We start from the raw sequence: 14,710 nt of genomic DNA on the forward strand, positions 1-14,710 counted from the left end.
AATCCAAACACATATGATTGCTTTTACAAGCTTTAAAAAAATCGCTGATATAATTTAACCGATAATAATAATTAGATCTGTCAGCTTCAGCCAATATTTAGCGCTTATGGAGATCAGTGGTGTATGTGTGTGTGTGTGTGTGTGTGTGTGTGTGTGTGTGTGTGTGTGTGTCATGTGTTGATGGTCAGAGTTGACTGTGTTGATAAGTTTTGGTCGAGGAACAAAAGAGGAAGGGTAGTGTTGACATTTCCCGTCACCCATGGCAACCCGTCATAGACCTCAGCCTCTAATGTTAGTTCACAGATGATGAGCCTGGGGACCTTGACTAACTCCCTCGTCCTTGCTTATGTTCTCTCTCACACACTGTCCTTCTATGTAACATACACACTACAGAGACACAGACATTCTAAAATATGAAATGCAATTTACATGGCCACACATTACATGCACTATTTTTATAATCAATTACTTACTCCTAGCATGTTTGGTACAGCAAGCATGTTTTACACTGCCCATGTCAATGCAGTACTGTACTAAGACCCATGCAGCCAATATGAGCACAGTGATGCATTCAAGCAGCAATCTGAACACACACACCCCTTGGCTAATCACACAAATGCACAGTCCTCTTGAAAATTGTGGCTTTGGAAAAGCGTATTATCATTAATTGTCAGCCTCTCCAGACAGAGATAAATAATATTTCATGTTTCCCTGAATCACAGCTGGGGGCACCCTTTAACCATGTCCAAGAAAGTGGTATTGTGCTAAGAATGAGGGAACGATTCAAACGGATTTAGAAAATCCTTGGCACAAGAAATCCAGTGCTGACTCTACTGCTGTTGAGCACATTCAATTATTTGCGATACAATCATTCATCTTGGTTTCGCTTCCTCACACTCACAGTTGTTAAGGTTAGTGTACAGTGGATCTACTAAATAATGGATGGACTGGAGTCACTTGAGTTTTGTTTGCTAAAGTCATACTCATAGGTCACAGCAGTTCCTGGATTTTTAATGGGTTTTCATAAGAACAGGATACAAGATCCTGTTAAACATTAAGTAATATTGTATACAGTAGTTGCATTTATGTAGATCATATTATTTTTCAAATAGCTAAGCTGCATTAATCAGATTACAAAATGATACGTTTTGAGCTTTTGCTAATTGTATATATCCTAATTGTAAATATTAAATGACTTAACATACCGGAGAACATTCAGTAAACTGTACATATATGCTGGATTTCTGAGCTTCTGTTTCATTTTCATTTGTTTAGGCCTATTCGTGGCTACAGAAAGAGATGGGACCAGAAACAGACCCAGTGGTCATTGTCAGATTCATCAGCTCCACTGACTTGTCTACTGACCTCCGCACCCTTCTACAAAGCATCTGTGAGCAGATTGCCATGAACTATCGGTGCCTGATCCATTTCTTACCAAACAAGATCCAGGAGATGAGGGAACTGCTGGTGAATTTGCTCGGGGAGTCATCATTCCACCGACCTCTTGTCATCATTCTGGATGCCTTAGAGCAGCTGTCAGATGCTGATGAGGCCCGAAAGCTGTGGTGGCTGCCTGTCCACCTGCCACGCACAGTCCGAATTGTAGTGTCCACCCTGCCCAACAAGCATGGGATACTGCAGAAACTACGTTGCCTGATACATGACGAGGATGGATATGTTGAACTGATGCAAAGAGATCGCAAAGCTTGCAGTCAGACACTTAAACAGCAGCTTCTGGGTGTCAAAAGGAAGGTGACCTCTGGCCAACAGATATATGTGAATGAGGCAATGGCAAAATGCACACTGCCCATGTTTGTCAATCTCATCTACCGAGAGGTGGTTCACTGGCGATCGCACAAGGATGTGGATGACAAATCGTTGTGTTCCACAGTGCATGAAAGCATTGAGCAGCTTTTCTACTCTATCGAAAACAAGCTTGGCTCACGCTTTGTCATTCGAGCACTGGGCTATATCACGATGGCACGGGCAGGCCTGACAGAGCTGGAGCTAGAGGATATTTTATCTTTGGACAACAGTGTCCTTGGGGACATCATGGTGAGCTCTAATCTTAAAAGCCCGTTGCGTATTTCTTACGATTTCATAGCCCGGCTAAAAGAAGAACTTGAAGGTTATTTAGTGGAGCGTCAAGTCCGTAATGTAACACTAATGGTGTGGGCAAATCGCCATCTGCATCTCATAGCACAGAAGCTATACCTAAGTAATGAAGAAGATGTACATCAAATGCACAGCCTTTTGGCTGAATACTTCCTTGGAGCATGGGCAGGTGGCAGAAAGAAGATATTCCACTGCGACAATAATCATTTTGCTTCACTGAATATCTCCCAGCATCGAAACCCTCATCAACAGCAGAGCCTTCATGGCCATGACAAAGCTTCTGCTGACAAGCACTCTTATGACAGGCAGACACCCGAACAACCTTGGGTTTTCCAGTGTAACCTGCTGGAGCCGGACATCTTCTTTGTCAACCACCGAAAGATGACAGAGCTCACATACCACTTGACAAGGAGCGGTCGAACAGATGATCTCATGTACGGTGTCATCATGAACTTTAGCTGGCTCTACACTATGATAAAGATAGGACAGTTTGACAAGGCCCTGTCAGACATTGACCTAGCTTACAGCTACACGCAAGAAAAGGAGCTAAAGTTTCTAGCAACTACGCTCCGCAGTATAAAGCTCAAAGTGACAAAGAATCCCGCGTCACTGTCTGCTGAGCTACAGCAAAGGCTGCTTCCAGTTGTCACATCCCTTCCCAAGCTCAGACATCTACTCCTTGAGTGTGACAAGGACGGTCCTAAATACTGCTCCATTGTGCCACTGCATTCATCCATGGATGTCACCTACAGTCCTGAGAGATTACCGCTCTGTTCTAGCTACATGCAAATTGTGGAAGTTCTACCTACATTAGCTCCTAACATAGTCATTGTGGCCCTCGAGGATGGATCCGTCAGCACATGGGATGTTGAGAGCAGACAGCTGCTAAGACAGATAGACACAGCGAGGTCAGTTGTTCTTGGCATCAGATTAACCACAGATGAGAAGTATCTGGTAGTGGCCACTACAAAAAATACACTGCTCATTTACGACAACCACAAGTCCTGTTTGTTGTCTGAGGTCGATATAAAAGGGTCCAAGCACTGTGGCATCACTGGTGGGGTGGCATTCATCAATGGATTCACCTTGTCCAGCCACCATGCCTTAGCTTGGTTGGAGGCAAGCAAAGAAGTCAATGTGATTGATTTGCTCTATGGCTGGCCGTTGTATCAGTTTCATTGCTGGTATGAGGTAACCTGTGTCCAGTGTTCCCCAGATGGAATGTATGCTTTCTGTGGACAGTATCTCAACACGACCACCATATTTCACCTTGGTAGTGGGGACAAGCTTGCCACAATGACTTCTGAATTCTCCGGTGGTTTTGTTAAATCAATCCTGATTCTTGACACAATCAATCAAATGGTGATGATCGACAATGAGGGCAGTCTCTCCGTGTGGAACACCAAAGATATCACAAATCCCAAGCTAATGGAGGATTATGACTGCAGAGGAGATGAGAGTGAGGTGGTGGGCATAGAGCTCTCAGAGGATCAGCGATCCATTCTCATCTGCAAAGCGAGTAGCATTGAGGTGCTGGACACCAAAATTTGGAAAATGGCAGAGAAGTTCAAGGCCAAGCGAAGCGAAAAGTTTGTGGCAGCTGTTCTCTCCAAGAATAACCAAAGTATAATAGCCTCCATGGAGAACACATCATCCATTTTTGTGTGGAGGAGAGATAGTGGGCAGTGCATGGCCAGCTTGATAGAGATATCCGGAGCCATTGTAAAGCTGATCAAATCAACACACCATAACTTGCTGCTGTCTGTGGCCAGCAGTGGCGTGCTTTCTGTGTGGGACATCGACATTATAACAGCCATGTCAAACATTGATAAAACTGGAAAACCAATCCAAAGCCTGCAGCTCTCTGGCCGAGAGGATTTTGTATACACCACGGATGGGTCAGAGGTCATTCACAAGTGGAATTACAGCACAGGTTTCATTGAGATGGTGTTCAAGCACGAAGGACCCGTTGAGAACTGCGTCCTGACGACATCAGGTGACCTAATGGTGACATCTGATGATAAAAGTAGTCAGTACATCTGGCATACAACCACAGGTGAAAATATATTCCGTATCAATGGCCAGAGGATCTCACAGCTTCTCATCACGCACAATGATCAGTTTGTTGTGTCCCTCTGCGAGCAGAACGCCTCTCGTGTTTGGAGGCTCGCCACCGGTCACAAGGTGTGCAACATTCTGGTAACACTCCAGCATGCCCTCATTACCACAGCAAACACATTCCTTGTAGGCACCAACAAGAATAAGCTGTTGGCTGTTAGCTTGTGGTCAGGCAGTGTTTCCAAAAAATTTATCTGTGACGATGGGATCACAATTGTTAACTTTAAATTGATCCCTGACAGTCCAGATTATGTCGTCTTCATGACCTCCACCGAAACTGTTTTCATTTGGAGTGTCGCCGATGAGTCTGTGTGTAGGCGGGTGCAGCTGCCCAGCAACTTCTTAAAGAACCTGGAAGATTTCCAAATATCACCGAATGGAAAGTTGGGCATTGTGTCGAAAGGTGATGAGAACATCAATGTCCTAGACCTGCACAGTGGTAAACTGCGTCTGGTCCATGCTGCCGGCATAATATGGCGGCAAAAGCTCTCACGGGACGGACGCTACTTAGTGTACATCTGTTTCCGGAGTTGCGATGAAGATGATGATGCAGGTGTGGTTTCAAGTCTGATCGTCATGAGATTGGCAGACGGTAAGAGCATCGGGACCTGCTCCCTCTACAAAACACCAACCTATCTGTGCCTATCACAGCGAGCTCTTAACATCATTGTGGGATTTGAGGATGGCAGCATTGGCACCTACACAGTTGTAGACCGTGTGGATGCAGCTCTGAAAATCAAAATCGCCACCTCAAACAGTCGGCAAATCGTTAACAATGCCTCACAAAAAGTACGACCCAAGTGTAGCACCAATGCCTTCAAGACCATTGCTGACTGTGTGTGGAGAGAATCCACTGAGGTTTTCTCTCGGGACAGTCCTATCAATGTGTCTGACAGTGGGGAGCCAGAGACCACCACACCCACAAAGAAAACTGAACTGCTGCAATGAGAGTGCCCTCTGTGGGACATTATGGGCATGAAGGAACCAAGGCCAGGTTTGGATTACAGGTGATTATTGTTTACAGCAACTTTGATTCAGCTGCACAGATCAGTTCTCTGGGTAACACACGGCAACTGGCCAATTGCTATTAAGGTACACTTAAGCTGCAATCAGTCACCTTGGTTTCACTTATCCATCATCAACTTACTGTCACGCTTAAATATCATAGGGAATACAAATAATTCAAACAAATGTCATTCTTTGCAAAAGCCAGACCAATCGGCATTATGATATGTTCTTCCTTCTCATGTTTATGCCAATGTGGCCATATAGTTTAGATTTTGTATGAGTTTAGTAAAAATCAAGCCATAATGTCACTTTATACAGAAGCATAGAGAAATGTAATACATTTGTAGCCATATAAGTGTTGCTGTTTTTTTATGTTCATTTGTTTCTTTATTAATGTCCTCTGGTACTGTAATGGAAACTTATGTACATATGTGTACATATGTATTTTGGCTGCTGCAGTTTGTGCAACTACTTAAAAATGTTATGTTGTGCTAAATGCAATCAAAGTGAGTGCCTGGATTTGAACTTTTTCTTTGTTACAGAAACTGATCAAGAAAAAATTGCAGGGAATTTCTAAACAAAAATACCTTGATACAAATATTCATCATATTGATAAACATTCAGCATACAACAAATACAAATTTGGTTAATTTGGAATCACAGCATCTAAATGAGGATCGTTGGAAAGTATATTTCAGTATTCAGAGTATTGTCTGGAGTCATCGTCTTAGCAAATTCAGAATGCATTCTGGACTCTAGAAGTCTATGCGTGGCATTTGCTCTAATTGACAGACAGTATTAAATCCATCCTCATATTTAATTATTTATCAATGGCAACAACTACTGTCACTTTAGTTTGCCGATCAATAAGTATTTGAAGTGGCAGGTCGTCATCTGACTCGACTAAATCCAAAATATTTACACTTTTAATGGCATTACTTTTAAAGAATGTGTAACTCATTGTATCAAAGGATAGTACAGCTGTACCAAGCTACAAATGTCGAGTTTTGATTTGAGGACTAAACCACTATTGAAGAATCACGTGTAGCATCTCATCAAGAGTATCTACGCCTTAACAGTTGATCATCTTATACAAACGTGTATTTGTTATTGTTAGCTCATGTTCTTTGTGAGGTAAAGGTTGAATGTGTGCTTAAAAAAAGAAATACTTTGTACTTTCATGTTATAGGTGACTTAGAGATATGTATGAATAGGCTATTATCATATACAAGGTTGATTTATAAATGGTGTTTGCCAAGGCAGCGTTTGGTGGTTGCACTTTATTTTAAACGGGTTGTTCACCGAGGTTGGCTTTCAGTACGCGTGTCACAATGCTAACTGTTCGATTTTTGCCTTCAGTTCTCTGGCATGTTGCAAAAGTAGTTTCAACAAAACAATCAGCCTTGCCCCATTCAAACTGTTCTCTCCATAACTCAAGGGCTATTCCGTCAAATTGTATGTTTACCTCTGGAGATACTGACACATCGGCCCATTGACAACCCACAACCTGTAGCAGTATTCAGGTGTGTTTAGCCTCTCCCGCTGAAGTGTTTATAACCTATAGATATCATACAATATTTGCCAAAGTTTTATTTAATTTTTTTATCTCATTTGTATTATTTGTTTTCAGAATGTTAAATGGTGTTGTGACCTACTCGTTACTTTTATGGACTTTTTTTTTTTTTTAGCTTTGTTGTGTTTGCTAGCATAACTATGAAAAAGAACATGCATTATCTTTGCTAAGATAGTCCATCTCTATTATATTGGAATGCCAGTTTTAGAGTATATTTGAATGTGTCGATATGAGAGCAGTTGAACAGTATATAATATGTTATGTAACTTGAATGACTTTTAACTACATGTTTGAAAAACATAGTTCACATGTATTGAATGTGTTTATTGTATTATTTGTATTGTCAAGATTGAAGATCCCTGTTTAGAGATATATATTTTCATAAATGTTGTACTTACATTTTGTTACAAAGTTGTTTAAGTATTCTGGGAAGAAAATAGAAAAAAAAATGTGTCTGAAAGCAATATGATTAGTGTGTATGCATTGTTTGTATGGAACATTTTAATGTAATAAAATCTTTCTTTCTGCCTATAAAGTCTCATCACTTTTATTTGGGGTCTTGTTTTGGAAAGAGAATGTGAGAATTTTTTGTTCTTTGTGAGGGTGGTTTATAGATATGTAACAGTAGATGACTTAAAGGGTTAGTAAACCAAAAATGAAAATTCTGTCATTAATTACTTACCCTATCTCGTGCTCCAACACGATCTCATGGTCATGCGTATAAATAGCACGAGTGTGAAATCTCGTGGAATGGATACAAATGCTACACAGTTTTTTGCGTGCATATGATACACACTTTGTGGCATGCATATGACACGCTCTTGGGTAGGTTTAAGGTGGTGGGGTGGGGAGTTTGTTTGTATAATACGGCATAAAGTGCGTATCATATGCGCGCGAAAAACCACGTACCATATGCACGCCAAAACTCATTTTGGCGTATACATTTCACGAGATTGCAAACTCGTACTATTTATACGCATTTTCGTGAAATCGGGCTCGTCGTTCGACACCCGTGAGACCTTTGTTCATCTTCGGATCAAAAATTAAGATATTTTTGTTGAAATCCGATGGCTAAGACAGGCCAGGATCAGAGGAGACATTTCCTCTCTCAAGACCCATAAAGGCACTAAAGACGTCATTACAATGTCCATCTGACTACAGTGGTTCGTTTTATGAAGCGGTAAGAACAGTTTTTGTGGACAAAAAAATGAAATAACGACATATAGTGATGGGATGATTTCAAAACAAAGTTTCGAACGGTTATCAATCAACTTTATTTATATAGCGCTTTTACAATCACGATTGTGTCAAAGCAGCTTCACAGTGTCAAACAGGATAATATTGCGACAAAATTAGTTTTGGCTGTACAGTCGTTCTGGAGAAAACAGTGATGTTATCAGCTTATTTTAATTTATCATATAGCGACAATGTTGGCAGATCAGTATTATAGTTTATAGAATTAAATAAGACCTAATTCATACATTTTATTTGTATAATAAGTTGAATAACTTTAATCATATTTTTAGTGTCCCCAACTGAGCAAGCCAAGCCAAAGGCGACAGTGGCAAGGAACCAAAACTCCATCAGGGCGTGATGGAGAAAAATAAACCTTGGGAGAAACCAGACTCAGTCGGGGGGCCAGTTCTCCTCTGGCCTATTAACACACCGTGTAAGATTATTATTCTGGCAACCTTACAGGTCAGAAATCATATTAGATTGGAATATTCAAAATTTCAGGGTATCACGGAAGAGACAGATTTATTTGGAAATAAATGATGGGATGGGGCGTCGATTACACAAGAGTATGAATACATGAAAGATCGGAATTATTGCGCCGAAGACGGGTTTTGAGCATGTCGTGCCAGTGAGGCGAATTCAGAGGAGACACCAATTGACACGGCTCAGCAGACACTCCAGGATGAACTGGTCATGTCCAGGCAGGTCCACCATCCGATCCGGACAGGGCCCAGATCCGGGATAAACCTCGGGATAAACAGAGAGACAACATTAGCGTAGATGCCACTCTTTTTATGATGTAACAAGTACATCAGGTGTTATGGGAAGTGTTCCCGGTTCCGGCTGACCTAGTTAATACAGCCTAACAATCAGTCAATTGAATTGAATAATGAAAGTTAAAAATGTTCTATGTGTATGCCATAGTAAAGAGATACGTTTTTAGTCTAGATTTAAACTGACAGAGTGTGTCTGCTTCCCGAACAATGCTAGGAAGACTATTCCACAATTTAGGAGCTAAATAGGAAAATGATCGACCGCCTGCAGTTGATTTAGATATTCTAGGTATTATCAACTGGCCAGAGTTTTGAGACCGCAATAGACGTGATGGAGTATAATGCGTTAAGAGCTCGCTTAAGTACCGGGGAGCTAAACTATTTAGTGCTTTGTAAGTAATAAGCAAGATTTTAAAATGTATGCGATGTTTAATAGGGAACTAGTGCAGTGTTGACAGAACTGGACTAATATGATCATACTTCCCGGTTCTAGTAAGAACTCGAGCTGCTGCATTTTGGACCAGCTGGAGTTTGTTTATTAATCGAGCAGGGCAACCACCCATTAGAGCATTACAATAATCTAGCCTTGAGCTCATGAACGCATGTACTAACTGTTCAGCATTTGGCATCGAAACCATGTGCTGTAATTTAGATATATTTTTAAGATGATAGAATGCGGTTTTACAGATGCTAGAAACGTGGCTTTCAAATGAAAGATTGGTATCAAAGAGCACACCCAGGTTCCTCACTGACGACGAGGGCTTGACAGAGCAGTCATCAGGTTACTACTTGTGGAGCTTTTCTGTCCAATAATTAAAAATTCAGTTTTATCTGAATTAAGTTGCAGGAAATTACTATTCATCCAATTTTTTATATCAGCTATGCATTCCGTTAACCTTGTGAATTGGTAGGTTTCGTCAGGGCGTGAGGAAATATAGAGCTGAGTATCGTCAGCATAACAATGAAAACTAACGCCATGCTTCCTAATGATATCTCCCAGTGGTAGCATATACAGGGTGAAAAGCAACGGTCCTAACACTGAGCCTTGCGGTACCCCATACTGAACTTGTGATCGGTGTGACATCTCTTCATTTACTGCTACAACCAACGGTTATGAATCAGCGTATTAATCCATGATTCGGATCACGTGTCAAACTGCTTACATCATGTGACTTTGGTGATCCGAATCCTGAATTGATACACTGATTCATAACCGTTTGAAACTTTGTTTTGAAATCAGCCCATCACTATATAAGGCATTATTTAGTTGTTGTTTTTTGGCACAGAAACGTCGTTTCATAAAATTATCGTAGAGCCACTGTAGTGAGATGGGCTTTGTAACGCTGTCTTTAGAGCCTTTTATGGGTCTTAAGAGAGGAAATGACATTGGTGTAAATGAAGGCCTGTCTGAGCCATCGGATTTCCACAAAAATATCTTTATTTGTGTTCCGAAGATGAACAGAGTTCTTACGGGTGTCGAACGACAGTAGGGTAAGTAATTATTGACAGAATATACATTTTTGGGTGGACTAACTCTTTAATTTTTTAAAAACTTGCTATGCTATTATACCTTTGGTAATCCAGCCTTTTTTATTGAACTTTTTTATCACACTGATCCCTCATGAGGCACACTGTTTCCATTAGGAACGCTTTGTTAAAATGATTCTCTACATGGCATAAATCAGAAGCTGAGACATTAAATGATTTGGCTGATAATAGTTTTATTCCCCTGAGCAGTGCCCAAACAAGTGTGTTAAACATATTCCAGTCGGTTGGCAGGTGCTATACCATATCAATATATTCAATTACTTCTTGCACGCACCTGGATTCTCTAGCACACGTGTGCAGCAGTGCAGGCTCCAAACACCACCGTAAACAAATTCTAGCTCAGGGAAGGAATGCTGGTTTGTGGTCTCTATAGAAACGGAACCCTCAGTGGCATCTGCCCCCTGTTGTGATGACTATGGAACTGACATATCAACATTGTGTATGAGGGGAAAACAAATGCATTAGCTTTTTTTGCATAAACTCATCACAGCATAGACGCTCTTAGTCATCTCTCCCCAGGAAGTCGCTGTGCTGTAACTGAACAATTGTCATCAAATAGTCAATATTTGAACTACTAAATATAACCTACCAAGTTTATTTTGATCATCCTCCTGTTTCTGCTTTTGTTTCCTGGTGCAAATTCTTTCCTAGTATGACACAATCTTACAGCTATTAAAGGGAAAGTTTGCCCAAAAATGAAAATGCTGTCACTAGGCCCCGTTCACACCGCAGGCAAAAATGGCCCAAATCTGATTTTTTTGGGGGTCAAGTGACCAGGTTAGACTTCTTCAGAGGTAGTGTGAACACTCAAATCTAGCCCAGATCTCATTTTTTCAAATCAGATTTAGACTACACACATATGTGGTCCTGAATCAGACCCAGATCTATTTTTTTTCCAATGCAGCCGCAGTGTGAACAACCAAGGCAGACTTGATGTGACTTTTACGTCAATCTATGTTGACATTTGTCACAATTATGTGCCGGCGAGTAAGCTCTAGACACAGACAGTCATTTTAAAAACTTGACTAGATATAGAGAACAGCGATGGAGCGAGTCAGTGGAGGGAGAGACCTAATTAGGGGAGATACTTCAATTAAAGCTACGCTAGAAGGTTTCCTACCGTAACTGCTCCGTTTTTAAAAAAAAAAATAGCACACGAAATGGAAGAACATGGACACAGAAAAACATGGCTTCAGTGCCAAAGGAATCTGACAAAAGGCCAAAATAACCAATTTTGCTCTCTTTCTTTTCGTTCTTCTTCTTTTCAGCACATGCTCATTAATGTTATGGCTTCCATTACACAAACATTTTTCGAAATCTGAAATTCGAAATCTGAAACTCGAAATCCTGGGTTCAATTCCAAGGGAAAGCAAGCATTGACAAAAATGTAAAATGTACCTTAAATGCAATGTAAGTCGCTTTGGATAAAAGCGTCTGCCAAATGCGTAAATGTAAATGTAATTTTTTTAATAAAAGCGAAAATGCTTACTTCCTCTATAAACTCCCAAACTTAAGTGCAACAGCGCGCTGCGTCATTAAAGTTTCAAACTAACCCGCATGTGCAAAAGAACAATATCAATGACGTCATTGATATTGTTCTTTTGCACATGCGGGTTAGTTTGAAACCTCAAACAGTTCACACTGGAATCAGATATAGGCCACATTTTAAAAGGTAATGTGAACAGCTAAACAAAAAATCAGATCAGAGCAAAAAATCAGAAATGAGCATTAAGAATTTCGGTGTGAACGGGGCCTAATTACTCACCCTCATGTCATTCCAAAGCCATAAGACCTGGGTTCATATTCGGAACACAAATTAACATATTTTTGATAAAATTTTGTTTTTTGCACTCAAAAAGTATTCTCATCACTTCACAATCTAAAGTTGAACCACTTGAGTCATATGGATTATTTTAAAGGATGACTCCGTTGAGAAATGACCCTTGGGGTAATTAACAGATGGCTACCGAGTAGATCGTTCTCTGGGATGCTTTTTTCATGAAAATCGAATGTGAAGAGTTTTATCCTAAAAACAGATTAGCTTATAACGCTTGTCAATGGGGCAAAGGGTAAGTTAAATTAAATCACTTGTTAATACCACTAACAAGGCTCAAAATAGCCTCACACTAACACGGTAGCATAATGAGGGTCCCTACATGCAAACCGAAGCATTGAGAACTTTGTAAGTGTACCAACAGTTTAATAAGAAGATACTTTATAAAGTTATTATTGGTTATTTTAATGATGTCTTTCCTACCTTTCTGGGCCTTGAAAGTATTAATTATATTTAAAGAAATAGTTCACCCAAAAATGAAAAGGCTGTCATTAATTACTCACATTAATTACTCAATTACCCTCATGTCATTCCAAAGCCGTAAGACCTGCGTTCATCTTCAGAACATCGGATTTGTGTTGAAATCCAATGTTTAGAAAGGCCTCCATTGGCAGCAATGCCATTTTCCCATATGAAGACACATAAAAGGCACCAAAGACATCATCAAAAAGTCTCACTACAGTGGCTCTGCAATAGTTTTACAAAGCGACGAGAATAGCCCAAATCAACGTGTATCGAATCAGTCTATCAAATTTGGAGTGTGCGTCAAACCGTCAAACTGCTGGAATCACGGGACTTTGGTGATCCGAGCTGATTTGATACACTGATTCATAATGCTCTGAAGCTTCACGAAGCAGTGTTTTAAAATCGGCCATCACTATATAAGTCTTTATTTCGGGGGGATTTGCGCACAAAAACTATTCTCGTCGCTTCATAATTTTTGTAGAACCCACTGTAGTGAGATGGACTTTTTAATGACATCTTTAGTGCCTTTTATGGGTCTTGAGAGAGGAAATGTCATTACTGCCAATGGAGGCCTTTCTGAGCCATCGGATTTCAACAAATCCAATGTTCTGAAGATGAACAAAGGTCTTACAGGTCTGGAACGGCATAAGGGTAATTAATTAATGTGATGGCAAAGCTGAATTTTGAACACTGGTCCAGTCTTTAGTGTCACATGATCCTTCGGAAATCATACTGATATGCTCATTTGGTGCTCAACAAATATTTTCATTAGTGTTAAAACAGTTGTACTGCTTCATTTTTTCCTCCATTATTTGATGAATAGAAAGAGAACAGCATTTATTTGAAATACACTTTTCTTTACCAATGTAAAATTCTTTACTGTCAATTTTGATTAATTTATTGCATCCTTGCATATAGGTATAAAAGTGTAATAAAACGTATAAAGTATACAAAAGCTGCAGACTGCATGGTGTTGATAGCAGTAACAAAACATGTATACAAGAGAGTTTTGTGTTGGATTACGACAAAAAAAAAAAAAAAAAAAAAAAAGAGTTGGTCATTTAGATTGTCAGAAAAAGCCAGCAAACCCTCTTGGATTCTTTATGAATGACTGCTAAAATATAATCTGGTTATGTAAATCATGACAATTTATCAGAAACAACATTCATATTTCATTTACCATTGGCATGAAAAGCTCTGAATTCTGCATGACGTCTTGATTCCCATCTCTTTTCCAGAGGATTGGGGTCAGGATGTGACACTAAATCAGAAATCCTAAAATAAACAATTAATGTCATGTCAAACAGATTCCCATTATATTGCACTTACTTTTTCAGATGTTTTATTCATTCCAACGGACTGACAAATATTTTTCTAAATTATAAACATAGTGTAAATTGTTTTGATTCAAGTATTATTCAAACCTCATTCAAATCTATCATCACGATAAGAACATTTGAACAGACAGGTTGGAAAAGGTGTGGATCATTTACTTATGGTGTACACCCAAGCACTTTCATGTTGTATTACTGTAAAATGACTTTACAGTGCAGCTGTATTGGCTCTCATTGTAACTTATAGCTGTGATCTCCTTCAGAATTAAATATGGAAGATCATATTTCAAATAATGATCAAGACATTATGAAACAACACATTTTTTAAAAACATATGTAACTAAAAACACATGTAACTTGATCTACTTAGTAAATAAATCGAAAATTTGACAGACAAGTGGAGACAGAAAGAATGAAAACAGCCATGTGAGAGAATGAAAATGTGCATCCTGTAGTCATCTTCACTGCACTATAGGGTCACATAGATAGACATTATTTGGAATGGTAATCAAACTTTTTTTGTGTATCAAACTTTTTTGATGTGTTATTATTTAACCAAACTGTTTTGATGTATTATTTATAATACAAACAGAAGTAAATATATGCTTAATTATTTCGAACCAAAGTCAATTAACAGCATGAACAGATCTTTTTAAGAAATACCCAGACACTATTAGCCCAAGCAAATGACAGCAACATTATTATA

At 39.6% G+C, this 14,710-nt stretch overlaps 1 protein-coding gene across 6 annotated transcripts in view; it reads left to right on the forward strand.

Annotated features, from left to right (window-relative positions):
* LOC137064237 (NACHT and WD repeat domain-containing protein 2) overlaps positions 1-7,343 on the forward strand; it is a 101,557-nt gene extending 94,214 nt beyond the window's left edge. For all 6 annotated transcript variants that reach the window (XM_067435686.1, XM_067435796.1, XM_067435872.1 and 3 more), the window contains one exon: positions 1,276-7,343. In XM_067435686.1, coding sequence (XP_067291787.1) covers positions 1,276-5,181 — 3,906 coding nt within the window. In that variant the 3' untranslated portion in view covers positions 5,182-7,343. The remainder of the gene's footprint in view (positions 1-1,275) is intronic.
* The last annotated feature ends 7,367 nt before the right edge of the window (positions 7,344-14,710 follow it).

The sequence above is a fragment of the Pseudorasbora parva genome, chromosome 1 (genome assembly GCF_024679245.1).
Source record: "Pseudorasbora parva isolate DD20220531a chromosome 1, ASM2467924v1, whole genome shotgun sequence".
NCBI lineage: Eukaryota > Metazoa > Chordata > Actinopteri > Cypriniformes > Gobionidae > Pseudorasbora > Pseudorasbora parva.